General features: G+C 41.3%; 1 protein-coding gene across 10 annotated transcripts in view; it reads right to left on the bottom strand.

The window, feature by feature from the left end:
• The window catches only part of MAGI1 (membrane associated guanylate kinase, WW and PDZ domain containing 1), a 680,972-nt gene that overhangs the window by 121,693 nt on the left and 540,869 nt on the right, over positions 1–18,410 (bottom strand). For all 10 annotated transcript variants that reach the window (XM_025375375.1, XM_025375381.1, XM_025375376.1 and 7 more), the window contains exon 4: positions 7,597–7,803. In XM_025375375.1, the coding sequence (XP_025231160.1) occupies positions 7,597–7,803 (207 nt within the window). The remainder of the gene's footprint in view (positions 1–7,596; positions 7,804–18,410) is intronic.

Raw genomic sequence — 18,410 nt, 5'->3', positions numbered from 1 at the left:
ATCCTTGTGGTGCTTCCCTCCACTTCAGGTCCCACATGGTCCAGGAGGGGACCTACTCCTGGCTCCACATCGTACTCCTTGCCAATCTGGAGTATTCTATCATTTTTGTCTTTGTTATTAGGTCAGGAATAGGTACGTGATCTAAGGTAAACAAATTTGAATGTCAGACATGGAAGATTTACTGGAACCATGAAGCCAGAGGTGGTTGCTTGAGGCTGGAGCCTATTTGCTAATAGGTTCTCATGCTGCAGGTGTTGGCAGCCATCTTGACATAGCTTGACATGACTTGCCAGAGAATTAAGTGCACACAGAGGAAAGGTGAGGTGAAAGATGGAGAAAGTCATCTAATATCCCAGACTGAGCCTCTGATCTCTGATTTCATACCTGAAATCAAGGATGCCCGTCGTTTTGATTGCTTGAACCCCCAAATTCACTTTCCTGCTTAAATAATTTGAGTTAATTTTGCAACTTACATCCAAGAGTGCAGATGAATAGATCAACTAGAAGTAAGGGAACAGGAAGAAACTAGGCCAACACAGAAGAAAAATTTTGAAATGACCAATCAATAACAAAATGAATTCAAAACCCGGCAAGAATTAAAAGAGTCACCTTTAATTCTCTAGAAGCCAACAAATATTCATTTCTGACATATCTTGGAAAGTAGACTTTTCACACTTAAGTGCATAAAAGAATCACCTGGAGAGATTGTTAAAATGCGTATTTCTGGCTCTGTCCTCCAGAAGACAGGTTTGGGGTAAGGTTCCAAAGTGCACACTTTTAAAGTACCCAGGTGATGAAGAGTCCAGTGGTATAATAACTACACTTTAAAGACAAAGACACTAAGAGTTCTCTTACCAACTAAAAGAAAAAATGATGTAGAAAATCAATTGTTTAAAAAGTTCTAACTTCAGTTGGGAATTACTCTACCCTTTTCTTGGTTTGAACCTGCCATGTTCCAGAATCACCAGAACCTCTGGCTCCTAGGACAGGTGTTGCCGGCAGCCAATGAGCAGAGAGTGGGGCAGTCTCCAGCCACACACTCCTCCGTGCACCAGTGCCAGGCCAGAGATGCAAATGAGATGTGTAGAGAGTGGGTCTAGGCTGAAGGCAGCTGGGCACTCGGTGCCAGTTTGTGCCCTGGAGGAGAGTGGACTTGGGGTTGCCAAACTTCTTACTTTTCAAGACAAGCTGGAAATCTGTATTGTTATGTAAAATCTCCCAAGTTTTCAATCATAATTTCTTTAAAAAATAATGCAGTATGACACCAGTGAAAAATGAAAGGTCATGATTATGAGCACTGACCCTGGAGAGCCTCACTACCCGAGTTTGAATCCTGGCTTTACCACTTACTAATGTGGGCAAAGTACTTAACCTTGTGTGCCTTCACTTGTTCATCTGGAAAATGGGGACAAAAACAATCCCTACCTCACGGGGTTGTGGGGAGGATTAAGTGGATAAGGCACTCAGAATAGTGTCTAGCACATAGTGAGCCACAGTAAGCAGCTGCCAGCAGCAAAAGTACCTCTATCTTCATCAAAATTATGATTAATTTTGTCTTCAGGCCAGACCTGACCCCCAGCCTGCAAATACGTTACAAATAGGTAGAAAAAGGATAGGTTATAACAGCAGACCACAGATCATAGTCTTGTCCGCTTCTAGCTGTGCGGCTTTGCCTTTCTGAGCACATATTTCTCGATCTGTAAAATGGGCATAATGTACATAGCATGAGAACAGAATTAACACATGCAAAGTGCCTGGTACCTGCGGCATGCTCAGTGGGTGCTTGGGACTGAGACCTCTTACTGGAACTACAACTGTCCAAACTCAGTGACTGACTTTTCACTTAGGAGACAGCAAACTGTCAGAATGATAAGGAGAAATAATAATTTCATTTAAAAATTTTAATTAACCTATTTTAATAGAAACTGGATGTAACAGGGAAAGGGTAGTGCCAATGGGTGAGCCACTACATATGAAATGAGATGCACTCAATTTAACACTGAGTGTATACATGTTTACAAAAAAACAAAAGGCCTTCCCTCTCAGACACTGCATGAAGGGAATATCTCTGGGAAAATCTCTCAGTAATGTTAATTTCCTGGAGGAAAAAAAAATCCCTCCATAACTAGATCTTACTTTAAATTATCCAAGTATTTGTTTTTATTTTATATGCTTTCTATATCTTCTTCTCAGCTCAACAGAATCTGAATCTCATTCTCTGAAAGAAAATGGAAAGTCCAAAAATGAGCTGCTGGCACAGACATATGGCAGACTCAAGAATTCACAGCCTTAGTCATGGCTTTGACTTTGACACATGCTGTGATTTCAAAAAAATCTTTTGTTGGGCATGGTGGCATGTGCCTGTAATCCCAGCTATTCAGGAGGCTGAGGAGGGAGGACTGCTTGAGCCCAGGAGTTTGAGACCAGCTTAGGCAACATAGCGAGACCACATCTCTACAAAAAATTAAAAATTAGCTGGGTGTAGTGGCACGTGTCCACAGTCCCAGTTACTGGGGAGGCTGAGGTGGGAGAATCACTTTAACCTGGGAGGTTGAAGCTGCAGTGAGCTCTGATTGTGCCACTGCACTCCAGCCTGGGTGACAGAATGAGACCCTGTCTCAAACAAACAAACAAACAAAACCTTTCATTTAATTTACCAAAGATTTAGAAGCACTGCCACCACTTTCTTACTAAAGGTTACCACTGAAACCAAAGAGGACAGGTAGAATGGAATACTGGAACAAGATGGAATGGGGAGACAGGGAACCTGGTTTTCCCATTGTTCCGCGGTGTAACAGGTACACAGTCCTTCAGGGTTCTCATCTCAAAACTGGAAAGGTAATCTCTGGATTGCTTCTCTCTCAAGATTTTCAGGAGGTTTATGGCATACATGTAAAAATGGTTTGTAAAACATAAACGAACATGAATGACATTTTTATTCAGAGTAAATCAGAAGCTTCCAAGTATTTACACACACACACACACACACACACACTCCCTGACACACACAGGAACTTTTAAAGGTGACTTCAAGACCATAAGCCAAGTCAAAGAAAATTTCTAAAGTTCGTTTTAAATTATACATGCTTTCAGGTTTATGTGTATCTCCCACTGTGTACAACCGGTTAGTCATAATCTTTGAGGTTCCATAAAGCTGATGAACTTGATTTAAAACACAAATAGCATAGTAGGTGTGGAGTCAGACTTTCTGGGTTGCAGTGGCAGCTTTGACCCTCCCTCACTGCTTCTGTGATACTGGACAAGGTATTTGACCTCCCTGGTATAAGCATAAAGAACTCAGCAAAGTGCTTGCCATATAGTCCATATTTGAGAAACATTAGATCTTATAGAATGATTATCTCTTAACGTTCCAAAGCAATGCTTTATCACTGTCTACCAACAAAAAAGAAGTGTCAGGCTGGGCAAGGTGGTTCACGCCTGTAATCCCAGCACTTTGGAAGGCCGAGGCAGGTGGATCACGAAGTCAGGGGATCGAGACCTTCCTGGCTAACATGGTGAAACCCCGTCTCTACTAAAAATATTAGCTGGGCGTGGTGGCGGGCGCCTGTAGTCCCAGCTACTCGGGAGGCTGGGGCAGGAGAATGGCAGTGAACCCAGAAGGCGGAGCTCTCAGTGAGCCGAGATAGCGCCACTGCACTCCAGCCTGGGCGACAGAGCAAGACTCGGGCTCAAAAAAAAAAAAAAAAAAGTGCAGACGGGCGGATCACGAGGTCGGGAGATTGAGACCATCTTGGCTAACATGGTGAAACCTCGTCTCTACTAAAAAATACAAAGAAAAACCAGCCGGGCAAGGTGGCGGGCGCCTGTAGTCCCAGCTACTCAGGAGGCTGAGGCAGGAGAATGGCGTAAACCCGGGAGGCGGAGCTTGCAGTGAGCTGAGATCCTGCCACTGCACTCCAGCCTGGGCGACAGAGCGAGACTCCGTCTCAAAAAAAATAAAAATAAAAAAAAATAAAATGTCAGCAACCTAATGTTTAAGAATATCAGGGATTATTGGAAGAAAAAAGCCTAGAAACATGATTAAGTAATGTTTTGATGTCTCTCAGAGGTGTTCATGAATGAACCTGTTACTTTTAGTTTTTTTAGTTGTAGTGATTTGTTGCACATTCTCTTTCTTATTTTTTTATTTTTATTTTATTTTTTTTTTGAGATGGAGTTTCACTCTGTCACCCAGGCTGCAGTGCAATGGCGCAGTCTCGGCTCACTGCAACCTCTGCCTCTGGGGTTCAACTGATTCTCCTGCCTTGGCCTCCTGAGTAACTTGGATTACAGGCACCGGCCACCACACTCAGCTAATTTTTGTATTTTTAGGAGAGACAGAGTTTCACCATGCTGGCCAGACTGGTCTTGAACTCCTGACCTCTGGCGATCCGCCCGCCTCAGCCTCCCAAAGTGCTGAGATTACAGGCATGGGCCACCGTGCCCCGCCCTTGTTACACACTTTCTAAGGTGTCTCTAAAAAACACAGTATTTTTGCAAAAGTCTCTGTGTATATAACTGTGTTTTGGCCAACAGTGTAACTCTACCTTCATTAAGCCCATATAGGAAGTGTTCTTTCTCAAGGACTCTTTTTAGGCCCATAATTTGGGCATAATTTGTAGAAGACTCTCCCATTGCTTTGTGTTCACAGTCAGTTCCACGGTGAGCATCTGGGATGACTGCCCACTGCTCAGCTTCTGCCTTAATCAATGACTGCAGAAAGGAGGGGTGGGCTGCCTTCTCAGGATGCTTCTGGCCAGTAGGCTCCCTGATCTTTTGTCTGCAAACAGTCCCAGCGTTACTTAGGCATGTTATTGAGACAAACCTTCTTCAAAAGACTCAAGCAAAAGGCAGCTAAGATAGAAATAGCAGCAAGTTATTAAAAATATCCTGGTAAATATCATTTTAATGGCTCCATAATATTTCTACATTTTGATATGATGCTCATGCCTTTATCATAGCTGGCCCAAGCAGGAACCAACACCTCATTATGCCACTGTCACTCTACGTGCAAAGTGGCTGGTGGATTCCTATTTAACGTGTTTCAGAATATGAAATGCTTTGACACCACTAGTTTCACATACGTATGGACTGGGTAGTGTTAATTATGTGAAAGATCTAGCATGCGTTAGCGTATGACAGATTGTCAGCTGTCGCAGGTGTAGTGTTATAAGTGAGGGCACAGTCAACATGCTCCATACATTGTGAAGAGGTCCCATCACGTGCATATCTCAAGGCCACTTTTTCCTCAGTGCATCCTACTGGCCTTCTTGGTATCAGACAAGAACATGAGGAGCACAATCAGGTGCCACTTAGCTTTCTGTTTTGTGTGGAAACTAATCATCAGACTGACTTTGGCAATGATGATCTGGGTCCACAAGTTGTTCTAAGATGCCAGGATTTCAAGTGGGGATTTTATGGGGTCAGATTTTCTGAGGCATGGCTTCTAGAGAGAGATTGATAGTAGTTAGAAATAGGAAACTGCATCTAGACTTACAGTCAACTACCTCTACTTTGTTCCTTATTTCTACCAAAAAACCTATTTAATAAATGAAGGACAAATACAGGCACACAAGCTTCTTGGGGACCACCCAATCTGCTTGGCAGAACTGTTTTGCTGCACAGTACCCCCAAGGTCTTCTGTTTCTGTGACCACAACTATGGTTTAGGTTATACCATCATTTGCTATTCTTATTTATCAAAATATCAAGGCATTAAAGTATGAGATTATTTGAAAGAAATGTTAACATGTTTTCATGATCTGTTTTCATTTTGGTAAGGGCTACTATAAACATATGGAAGATTCCTAAATGAATGAAATCAGCTGATTTCAATTAAAACATAGGTACAAGGTGGCAAATTTCTTCTAGATATTACAACTATAGGGCAGGCACTGGCCTAACCCATTCTAATTGAGAAAATAAGAAATTTCCATGGAGTCAAATTCATACAGCTAGAAGGGGAAACTCAGAAATGACCTAATCCTAGCAAGTCATTTTATACATGGATGAGTTAGGCATAATGTTCCTAAGAAGACAACTACCAAGAGCCAAGCCAGGATAACAAACAAATCTCTTCTGTCTTTACCTGACACTTCTTGCACAAATGTTGGGCTATCCAGTTGCTATAACAATAAACTCATCCAAAAATGTTATTGCCATTTGATAAAATGTAGGCTTCTGAGCTTAGTTGATAAATTTTAAATACCTCAGTGAGGCCCATACAGGTTGCAGACAGCATTCATAAATAAGAAACTTTTCCTAAATATTCTGTTAGAGTTGGCAGCACAGGGGAAAACAGTCTAGTAATCTCTCCCTTCCCCAAGGCTGATGCTAATCAATAACCAAAGTATGGTAATGTGAGAAAAGGCCACTACAGGAGCGGATAATCTCATATGTTGAAAATGGATAACTTATTCATAGCTATAACTCTAAAATATTAAATACAATATTTAAGTACAGGAACAACAGAAGAAACAAGGTGTTCTTCTAATGCACAACACTATAGACTGAAGTTACTTCTATCTTATTCAGTTGTTACATTTGGACTTACTGTGTAAGGTCAAATCCTCATATAGTAAAAAATATTCTTGAGCTCTTCTGGGTCACTGCACTAACCCAAGGAACACACAACATTATTATTATTATTATTATTTCATTTATTTATATTTTTTGAGACAGAATCTTGTTCTGTTACCCGGGCCAGAGTGCAGTGGTGCAATCTCGGCTCACTGCAACCTCTGCCCTCCAGGGAACACACATTATACCCTGTGAATGGTGCCCCCTGGAGTTGTGCAGTAATCAGCCTGTATGGCCTTACCCAAAGGCCTTGTCCTTGAAAATCCCTTCACAATTACGTTGTGCACATGTACCCTAGAACTTAAAGTATAATAGTAATAATAATAATAATAAACCCTTCATAAAATACAACATACTTAAGCTCAGAGGTAGACAGCCCTGAATGTAGATAAAATATATATATAGCCAGTAATACATAGGCTATATAATATAGAATGCATATATAGGATATAATGTTAGAATTTTACTTTTCCATCTTTCCCCCTTTTAAGGCATATAGCAATTTTGCTTAAGTTAACGGAGCACATAATATCCTTCCATTATATCTCTGCTTTCAAAGATATAAGAGGGTCCTGCTGGCCTTCTGTACAGCATCAACTGACATTACACTGATAAAACACATTCTCATATTTTGCTTCATAGCAATCAGCCATAATGATAGAGATGCTGCAAGTTCCCCCCCTCCAAAAAAAATCAATGAACAAAATACAGCTATTTATACACATATATCATTTTGAAGAGAAAGAAACCATGCTGATTTCTCATTTTCCTTCTTCATACATTCACTCCCAGCTCCTTTAAGGTATTCTGGTGAAGTTAAAATATTCCTGTAAAGGGGCATGAAAAGAAGACCAGGGAAAGGACCATCTCTTCTGCAAGCACTGTGCGGTCCAAGTTTGAATTTTGGCGACCCTACAAAATCCCTCTTGAGAACAGCATCCTTTTCAAAACTGTATGCCAAAGCCTCCTTGTCATCCCTTCCCCAGGTCCACTGAGGGCAACATGGTCTGACCTTTACCTGTAAAGCTGCTGTTCATTTCAGGAATGTCATCCTCCTCCTCATTCTCCGCATGGACTATGCCAGCATTTTGCATATCATTGTAGGACTTGGTTCGCTTCGGGGTCGACTGCTTAGAGCCAGACTGAAGGCTTTGCAAGGCATCCGTCGTGATCACTTTCCCACTGACTGGCTGGCTAGGAGGCTTGGGTGTCCCATAATAGTTTCCTAGGTGATGGAGAGACACATTTGCATGTTTCAAAAGGAATACTTTGTTTTTTTTTTTAAGATTTCACATCCAAATCTCTAGTCACATTAAAAAAAATTAAACTAGAAAACCAGAACAAACTGTATTTTATTTCTGGAGTGGGTTAGAAAAGATGTCTTTCCTATCCAGCTAGACACAGTGATTTCAGATGGGAAGAGGAAAGCTGTATTGTTTTAGTGCAAAGAACCTACTAGGGCTAAAAACAAAGGAGGCTAGGCTGAATAGTAAACCTTCCTCCTCATTACATTTGAATATCAATTGGTCAATCTTTTTACATATATGCACCAGCATAATGCTGAATCCAATTTAGAGCAAGACTCACAGAAGATAAAAAATTCATTACTGCCGGCATCCTTACAGGCCTAAAAAGTTGAGGTCACCTTCCGTTAATAAGGGGACTCGTCAAGAGGGAACCAGGGCAATATTTAAAAAAGAAGACAGTAAACCCCACGTGGCGCCTCTTTAGCTGAATGGCAGGCTTGACTCTCAGAGTCGTGAGGGGTAGGAACAAACCCTTGCCAAGTTTTAACAGAAAACCCTGTGTCAATGGTGGCACCCAGTATGGGTCACTCTTCCAGTAGTGGCCCATCTTCACTTTCAGCCACTCTTTCCCAGTTTGATTTAGGTCCCTCTATAGTGTGCTATGTGATTCTCACTTGTACATAAATAGATTTTTACATTTTAATTTTTTTATTTTAATAGATAACATATATTTTTAATTTGCCATAGAGAAATCTCACTGGTAAGTTATGATAGCAATACAAAGTTTGCCTTTAGAATTTAAGAAAAAAAGCAATACTTTAAAAAATTGACTTATGTTTCACTTGAAGTTTAAAAAGACAGTTTTATATAATAAGAAAGTAATCAGCTGAATACATAACAGTGATGGTAGTAATAAGAGTTTCCTTTTTTTTTTTTTTTTTTTTTTTGAGACGGAGTCTCGCTCTGTCACCCAGGCTGGAGTGCAGTGGCCAGATCTCAGCTCACTGCAAGCTCCGCCTCCCGGGTTCCCGCTATTCTCCTGCCTCAGCCTCCCGAGTAGCTGGGACCACAGGCGCCGCCACCTCGCCCGGCTAATTTTTTGTGTTTTTAGTAGAGACGGGGTTTCGCCGTGTTAGCCAGGATGGTCTCGATCTCCTGACCTTGTGATCCGCCCGTCTCGGCCTCCCAAAGTGCTGGGATTACAGGCTTGAGCCACCGCGCCCGGCCGAGTTTCCTTTTGAAAAGTTAAAAAGTAAGCTATTTTTTAAAAGTTATTTTAAAGATAACATTAAATAAATAATACGTGTTCTCCATATGAACAAAATCATAAAGGGTGGTTCATCAAGATCAAAGTTTGAAAAACACAGTTGATAACAATAATATTCAGTGGCTACATGATAAAAGACATCAACCTTAGAATGTCATCACTCCATTTACCACTTCGCATCTTTCAGAACAAGGCCAGGAAGATAGGAAATGATTTTGAGATACTGAATCAATCCTAACTAATGTTTGTAATTCTATGCTTAGTAAAGCAGAATTTGTAAATAATAATAAATCCTATACACACTCTTTCTTCCCAAGGATCCAACCCCATTGTCTAACCTCAGTACATAGCTACATAAGAAACACATTTTATTACACAAGCACCAAAAGAAAAAAAAAAAAAAAAAAACGCAAAAAGAGACAGTAATAGTCTGGTCTTCATGAGATATAGAGATAAAGAATTCATTTCTCAGCAGGGTACAGCAGATCATGCTTGTAATCCCAGCACACTGGGAGGCTGAGGCGGGCTAACCACCTGAGTTCAGGGGTTCAAGACCAGCCTGGGCAATATGGTAAAATCCCATCTCTAAAAAATATAAAAAAATTAGCTGGGCTTGGTGGTACTCTCCCGTAGTCCCAGGTACTTTGGGGGTGCTGAAGAGGGAAGGATTTCTTGAGCCTGGGAAGTCGAGGATGCAGTGAGCAGAGATTGTGCCACCGCACTCCAGCCTGGGTGACAGAACTAGATCCTGTCTCAAAAAAAAAAAAAAAAAAAAATTGCTTCTATTGGGCTTTATTCTTATCAATAAGATTTCTTTTTTTTTTTTTTTTTTTTGAGATGGAGTCTTGCTCCATCACCCAGGCTGGAGTGCAATGGCACTATCTCGGCTCACTGCAACCTCCACCTCCCAGGTTCAAGCGATTCTACAGTCTCAGCCTCCCAAGCAGCTGGAACTACAGGCATGCACCACCATGCCTGGCTAACTTTTTTGTATTTTTAGTAGAGACGGGATTTCACCATGTTGGCCAGGCTGGTTTGGAACTCCTGACCTAAGGTGATCCACCTGCCTCAGCCTTCCAAAATGCTGGGATTACAGGCATGAGCCACCACACCTGGCAATAAGGTTTCTTTTTTAAGAGAAAAAGATTTAATAGTTTTTAAAAACGTTTTTTGAATCATCAAAATGTATAGAGATACACACCCATTTTCTTTGAGAGCAGTGGAATAGTCTGTATCAGCAGGAAAACTCAACATACACATTTTTTAAATGCAGTACATGAACGAGCACCATGTTCAAATTTGAAGGGTGCCAGGTAGAAACCTGATATGAACATTCTGGTGGCTTATATTCAACTCAATCACTGAAGTGTTTTCATAGGAAGTAATCTATCCATATCTTCAAAAATCTTCTTTCAGGTTTTCAACTTAAAGGCGCTGGAATTGAGTAGAATCAGCTTGAAGAAAGGCATCTCACACGTGTCTTTAGGGGCCAGCACTTGAGCAAAGAAGAAATTAGCACATGTGTCAACCAGGAAATGCACTTAATCTTGCATTTCTATGGAGGCTGTATCAAAGGATGTCTCATGCCTTCACTGAAGGTGTAAGTAACTAGGCCAAACTGTTAACTTTCTCATTAACTGAAGACTATCTAGTGAAGTTTAGGAAAGTACGATTGTTAACTATTTTAAAAATAATCTGCACAGTGAGAAAAAAAGGAGAGAGACTAGGCTCTAGTGAATTTAATTTTCATTCCTTACAATCATTATTATATCAAGACATCATGTACATTTTCGAGTCTGATGTTAAACTAAGGCTAATGTCTATAAATAAGAAACTTCTACTGAAAGATGTGGAACCCCTCCCTCATAATTTTTATATGTATAAGTTCCTAACCATATCACTCAGTTTCAGTGCCATTAAACTGAAGTAGTATTCCTAAAATTATTAATCATTTAAAGTCAATTAAAACTTCAACATCTGCATTTATGGCAGAAATAATAAGTGCTTGGAAAATAAAAGTTCCACTTAAATTTGACATATATGTGTGAATTTTCCATTAGGTACCCATCCTCACTTTTCGAGTTCAAAATCTTTCTTAAGTTAATAAATGATTAGCAGATTTGTCAATGCAACTATATACAACCCAGAAAAATCCACTTGTTCACAATGGTTTCCCGTTTCTGAAAATTAGTTTAACATTGAGTGGAGGCAGATAAAGTAGATAATATTAGGTTGAACCATATGAAACTGCTGTTGTAGAAGATATAAACTGTCAAACATAAGCAATTTCACTGGCTTTAATCTAATGAGTGGCCCATGAGCAACACTGCAGAGCCTTGGCACACCATATCATGGGGTAAAAGGCTTGGAAGAGACAGCTCAGAGTTGAAAGCCCACTACTAACTAACTAGCTGTGGGACTCTGGGCAAGTCTTTGTCCTCCTTTAACTTGGGATTCTAAGAAAACCTAGTTTACACCTAGAATAGCTGTTAGGAGGACAAAATGAGATGGTCTGCCTTTAACCTGTGCTGAATTCTGCCACTATGGTGAGGGTAGGTAAATGCTACCTAAAGTTGCTATTGCATGTTTCCAATCTTTAAAATGACACCCATACTACATTGTTTTGAGGATCAAAGAGATCACGTATCCAAAGTGCCACACATGGTAACTGAGCACTAAGCAAGCAAACCTGTCAATAACCAAATAACCAAGTCTTCTACACTCAGTCTCTCTAGTACTTTCTCTGTGAAATGGGAATGGTAGCACCAGCTGTAGTAACCTCATAGGATTGTGACAGTTAACTAACGCAGAGTTTTCAAAGGCACTCTGTAAACTATAAGGTGTTAAATATGAGACGGTGTTGTTATTATCCAAATCTCTCCACTATTTCTTATTTCCCATACTGAAACCTACAACCTTTAGAGAAAAGTCTGTCTAGTGGTTTTCTAACTGCAGAGTGTTCAAACTTTCATATACCACTGTTTTAAAATAATTTGGATTAGTGACCAACATTTTAAATTAGAAAGCTTCTAGTTGAAGTCTGGATTCCCTGCTTGACAAAGTGTAAAGTCTGGTTCCAGGGACTCCATCTCTTATAGAGGACGTTGAAAAGCAAGTATGTGTCTGAAGCCAATTCACATGAACATACTAAATCAAGGATTTCTGCAGAGACATTTTTGCTCCCCCTCTTGGTTTTGCCTGACCCTTGGCAGACTAAGATCTTGGACCCCATCTAGAACAGTGCCCTAAGGCTGCAGCAATGCAAGGGCATGGGCAGATACAGGGGCATGAGCAGAGGCATGAGTAGATGTAAGAAAACCTCAAACTTCAAAAAGTCCTCAATAATTCACAGATTAGCCTTTGAGTGAATTGATTTTTGGAGGACTTGCTTTTGGCCCTGGGCTTTTGGACAAAAACTCTGGCTGTCTTATTTCAACTCTGGCTGTCTTATTCTGCTGCGAACTGTCCTTACCGTGCAGCAATGGGCAGGATGGGTCACGTATGCTCCAGTTTGCCACAGTCACCACTGATCTTCTCTGCCTTTACGCAGACTATTCACCCTCTTACCTGACCTGTGTGGCCCCTTAGGCATTTGAGTTCATGACTCTAACCTTCCAGAAACACTCCACCTTCTGCAAAGGTTTGCACTCTTGTCACAATCAAGCAAAGTCTAGCCATAGCGGAAACACAAACCTTACAATGTCTAGCCATGTAGAAACACAAACCTCACAGACAATATGCGCCACTTAATGGTATTAAATAAAAATCATCTGAAAAATTATAAGTGATTAAAAATTTAATTGGGGCTATCACTTGGTAGGCTGCACAGTGTCTAGGAGCCGTGTGCCTGATGGTCCCACAGGCTCTGCGTTATCCAACACACGTTTCCTGCAGTGGCTGGGCTCCCTCCCAAGTGGAAACTTGTTCTCTCTGCTGCTATTTTCAGAACTGGTTCTACAACAAAACTCAACAGGGAGGGCGGCCAGGGAGGAAAGCGGAGGGCAAAGGAGGACTTAAGAGGAAGCCATTGCTGGCCTTAATTAAGAAGCACAATCTCTGGCCAGGACAAAGCTAAAAAAAATATTTTTCTGACACACATTTAAAAAGTAATAGGCACTGCGAATCAATTTTTAGAGCTTTATAAAATATTTAAGGAGGATTGTAACCCTGGAATTTAAGCTAGGATGAACCAAATCTGTATGGCTTTCAAATTATACAAATTTACTATTCATTCATTCATTCATTTCTTTACAGAGAACCTTTTTAATGCCAAGCATGGGAAATACAAAGTAAAAATTGGACTGAAACATGATCTTCGCAATCATTCTATATGGCATACATCAGTTTTGTCAAGCTTCAATGTGCAAACAATTAAATTACATTAAATAATGATCAGGGTGGGCCTGAGATCCATGGATCACTGTTTGTGTAGGAAAGCCATTTGGGAGACAGAAAATCATTCCTCTTTTGCAGACGACAAACATAGAGGCCCAAAGTGGCAGAAACACCTGCCATGGAGTTACATGGCTGGTCCAGGGTAGATGGGGGTGGGAATTGGGGTACTTGTCTGTCTTCTTCCTACGAGACAAGCTTTTGAAAATAAGCCCGAGAACAGGATGGTAGTGACTACCCATGGCTGGGAATCTACAGCATGCATTTTTAACCGGGGCAATATGACCCCCAAGGGGGCAAAAATGGTTTTCTTTTGGGGGGGAGGGGTACAAAAACCTTACTTTCTTTACGTATATTGCAAATATGTATGGAGTACATGAATACATGGACATCCAGCATATCTGATTTTGCCTTGGCCTCAAGGTCCTGAGTGGTCTGCCCCAGGCCCACTCTCCAAGCACTTGTCCTGATTGCCTTCACCTTGTTCTTTTTGCTCTGACCTCACTGGTTGCCTTTTGGCCCCCAGCATGTAAACTGTGCCCCCTTACCCACCTCATAGCTCTTAGCACTCACTCCTCCCTCTGCTCCTCACCCTGTTACTGCCTGCTTATCCTCAGCAACAGTATCTCTGACCCCAAAGACTAGATCAAAGCTGTCCTTATCAGTTCTTATATGTTCTCAAGGAACCATGTACCTCCCCTTCCTAATGCCCTTTATTGTATATAGCAGACTGTTTAATTATTTAGTGCCAGTCTTCACCTCTAAACTATAAGCTCCAAGAGGCCAGGGGCCACATCTGATTTTGGGTACCACTGTGTTCTCAGGCCTGACACAGTGCCAGGCACATACTATTACCCAGTAATTCACTGCAGAATGAGTAAATGAATAAGTGCAGAGTGTGCACATGAATTCCAGCCTGGGATCCTCCTAAAAACCTGTATTGTGGATCCAGTTTTTAATAGCATGACTCACAACACTTTCTTTCCAGTCCATCAATTACATCTGAATTACCAAGATCTGCCTCACTTCACTTTGCTACTTGCTTGCTCAGCACACGATAGTTCCTTCACAAAACTGCAATCCTTTCTTTTTACTCTTCCTTTTCCTACCTGCCCCACCCTACAAAAATACGATGTTCACGCACAGAAGGGCAATACGCCACTGTCCTATAATTAGCAGTTTGTCCTTGCCAGTGCCATTTGGCTTCTAATACCAGATCAAAGAGGACAATATAAGAGCTTTATGACCCTGAGTGACATAAGGGACCTGTCTGTCTTCAGCCTCAGTTCACATAGGATAAAGATAAAAATCATGGCAACCTAATAGGGTTTTTGTCAAGATTAAATTAGACAATGTGTATAAAGCACCCAGCACTGTGCTTGGCACAATGTTAGCCTATAATAAACTCTGGCAGTCTCCAGTCAGGCCTGATGTTGTAGACAGATAATAGGGTTAACGTGTAGAAGAGTGTATTATCAAAACACATATTCAAATAACAACATTTTTTAAAGTTACATGTATTGTGCACCGATTATCACTACCCATATATTCACTTATTCTAATCTTCATAAACAATCTTACAGAAAAAAAAAGGCATCAATATTCCCATTTTCACATAAAGAAACCAATATTCACACAAGTCAAAAATGATGACTGGCATTTAAACACAGATTAGTCTGTCTCTGACATCTATGCTTTTGACTCCAAGAATCTTTGGGGATCTCTAAGCAGGGAATTAAAGAAAGCTTCTCCAGCCTCCCCATCTTCATAAGCAGAAGAACAGCCAATTATAGCACAGATTTCATCTGGTCACTTTCATTATCAACAGAGAACATTCCACGGCAGAGTTTGCCAACAGAGCTCATCACAACAGACTGCTTCTAGGGCCTGCCAAAGAACAGGACTCCAGACAGTCTCGTTTTCTTTAACCAGAAACAAGAACTCTCTTCACCCCTGTTTTACCTCTGTGTCCCCAAAAATTAAACCATTGGCAGCTGCCTTTTTGCAGACCTTCTAGGAAGCAAAACAACAACATTATTGAATGCTGACATCCTCTTCCTAACTAACATGCAGAAATATGCAACCCATAACTCCAGTTTGAAATGTCACCCTGGCACTGCATTTCTACGCAGAAGGAAAACCTTTGCAATGCCCAAAGTGTGTAATCAGCCTCTTCTACACAGAGGCATTTGCAAAACAGCCATGTCTGGACCCTCACCCTCCACTGAACAGTTCATTCCTTGTAAACTCTCTCCTAGAGAAGTCCCAAGGGATGGCTGAGGCAGTGACCTGTCTTGCAGAGCAAAAATGTCAACAGACAAACAAGAAAAGCAAGGGAAAAGGGAAATGGTTCCGCTGACTTATTTTAAGCACCATATCAAATAAATCAGCTTGGTGCCACAATTAGGAAGTTGGCCCAAGTTGGAAAGATGTGCTTATTCTTGTCTTCTTTGCCTTGCTATGATGCCAATTCTGTTCAGTGGCAGAATGAGGAGCTGGTTCAAATTATGAAGTGGAAATCAATGACAAACTCTACTAATAACTTCTATGCCTTGTGAGGGGTGATAATCAGATTCCTTACATAGCTAGGAAGGGGCTCTACTCTGCTAGGAGTATATGGAACTCTCAGCGTTACAGTTGCGGGGGGGGATAGAAAGTTTCAGGATGGAGCCTCTGCCCGTCAAACCTACCCCAATTCTAGTATTTTTTAATTTTCACAAATGGTACCACTGTCTGTCTAGTTATAGAAGACAGAAACTAGGAGTCATCTTAGCAGGATTACCATCATCTGTCTTTTCTACCTCCTTCTCACAATAACCAATACATTAACAAATTCAGCTTTTCACATAAATATCTCTAGATTCAGCTGACTATTTACCACCACCATCATCAATGTGGTCCAAAGCCAACTCCAACTGGTGTTACCAGATGATATGCAAAACAGGGTGTTCCGTGTTTTTATTTGCTAAATCCAGCAACCTAACTCCAGCTCACCCATCAGACCTCACTTCAATTACTACTTCTACAGGGGTACCTTTTCTCAATTCCATAGACATCCACTCTCCCCATCTTATGGTCTCCTTTAAAGACCTTTGCACACTTAAAATTGGATATTTATTTCTTTATTTAAATAATGTGTCTTGTCCACTAGACAGTTAAGACCCATAAAGATAGTGACCACAACCATATCTGCTTTTGTTCAGCATTTTATCTTTAATAAATAAATGAATGAACTCACAAACTAGTAACTGAGGCTACAAAAGCAGCATTACTTTTCAGGCAACAGGGAAATAAAAGCATCCCAGTCCTGCAACATTTGGCCAGGCTATGTTCCTAATTCCTTGCAGTATCTTAAACCAAGCTCTCTCTGGATCTCAGTTCTATTATCTGAAGAAACTAACTTTACTGCAGTTCCAGCTGTAAAGTCCTACATCCCTACCAATCTCAATCAAGCAAATATTGGGCTTGAAAGAGAATTCTGAAGGTTACTGGGCCTTGAGGCTTCACTGGTTCACTCTATTTGTCTGCATCTCGCCTGTCAAAGAATGTATCCACAAAAGAAGATCATCACTCCTTTGCATAACATCCTCTTTGGGAGGATCAAAATGATGATTCTTTCTGAAAGGAGCTTAACTCTTAAGACATGCTTTGCTTTGTGAAGTCAGCTGTGAGGACACAGAAGATCTTGCTGAGCAGGTCCTTAACCTTCCTTTCAGAAGCTTTGACTCTAAAACTGGAGCCACCAGCCATGTGTGGCTACTTACATTTAAATGAGTTTATACTGAATTAAAGTTAATTTAAAACTCAGTTTCTCAATCACAAGAGCCACAGGTGGCTACCGGCTGCCATACTGGACAGTACAGAATATTGAACATTACCAGCAAGGAAAGAAGTTCTTATGGGACAGCAGTGGTTCTAAGGGAAACAGGGTGTGCTTGCTTCCCCCCCTTTCTAGAAGCCACCCTTCTAACCCTCTCTTGGTTCATCATCACATCACTCTCTGTGGATTCAGGCCCCACCACCCATGCCGACTACTAAACTCAAACACCATCTCCCAGTCTCTCACCTGACCCAAAGTGGCAGAAATATAGTCCTCACATAGCTTCGCCTCCTCTAGGGTGTCTGCCAAAACTAGATGAAATGGTGTGCCCTTCCTATAAGCTTCTGGAGCGCTGTGTAGTTTCTCTCAGAACACTCATCACTTTTCTTTTTTCTTTTTTTTTTTTTTTGTTTTTTTGAGACAGGGTCTCACGTTGTCACTCAGGCTGGAGTGCAGTGGCACAATCTCGGCTCACTGCAACATCTGCCTCTTGGGTTCAAGTGATTCTCCCACCTCAGCCTCCCAAGTAGCTGGGACTATAGGCATGCACCACCAAGCCCAGCTAATTTTTGTATTTTTTTTTTTTGGTAGAGAGGGGGTTTCACCATGTTGGCCAGGCTTGTCTTGAATTCCTGACCTAAAATGATCCGCCCACCTTGGCCTCCCAAAGTGCTGGGATTACAGGTGTGAGCCACCAAACCTGGCCCATTCATCACTTTTCTTAAAATTGTTTACATTCATTCATTCATTCGTTCATATATTATACAGTCTCACTCTTGTTGCCCAGGCTGGAGTGCAGTGGTGTGATCGTGGCTCACTGCAACCTCGAACTTCCCAGAATCAGGTGATTCTCCCACCTCAGCCTCCCGAGTAGCTGGGACTACAGGTGGACGCCACCATGCCTGGCTCATTTTTTGTATTTTTTTTTTTTGTAGAGATGGGCTTTGCCATGTTGCCCAGGCTGGCTGTGAGCTCCTGAGCTCAAGCAATCCTCCCACCTCAGCCTCCCAAAGTGCTGAGATTATAGGTGTCAGCCACCATGCCCAACAAAATTGTTTATGTTTAATACGCCTCACAAGACTGAGCGGGGGAAGAGTATAGACTCT

The sequence above is a fragment of the Theropithecus gelada genome, chromosome 2 (genome assembly GCF_003255815.1).
Source record: "Theropithecus gelada isolate Dixy chromosome 2, Tgel_1.0, whole genome shotgun sequence".
Lineage (NCBI taxonomy): Eukaryota > Metazoa > Chordata > Mammalia > Primates > Cercopithecidae > Theropithecus > Theropithecus gelada.
Note: the sequence above shows the minus strand (reverse complement) of the source record. Positions and strands in the feature narration are given on the sequence as shown.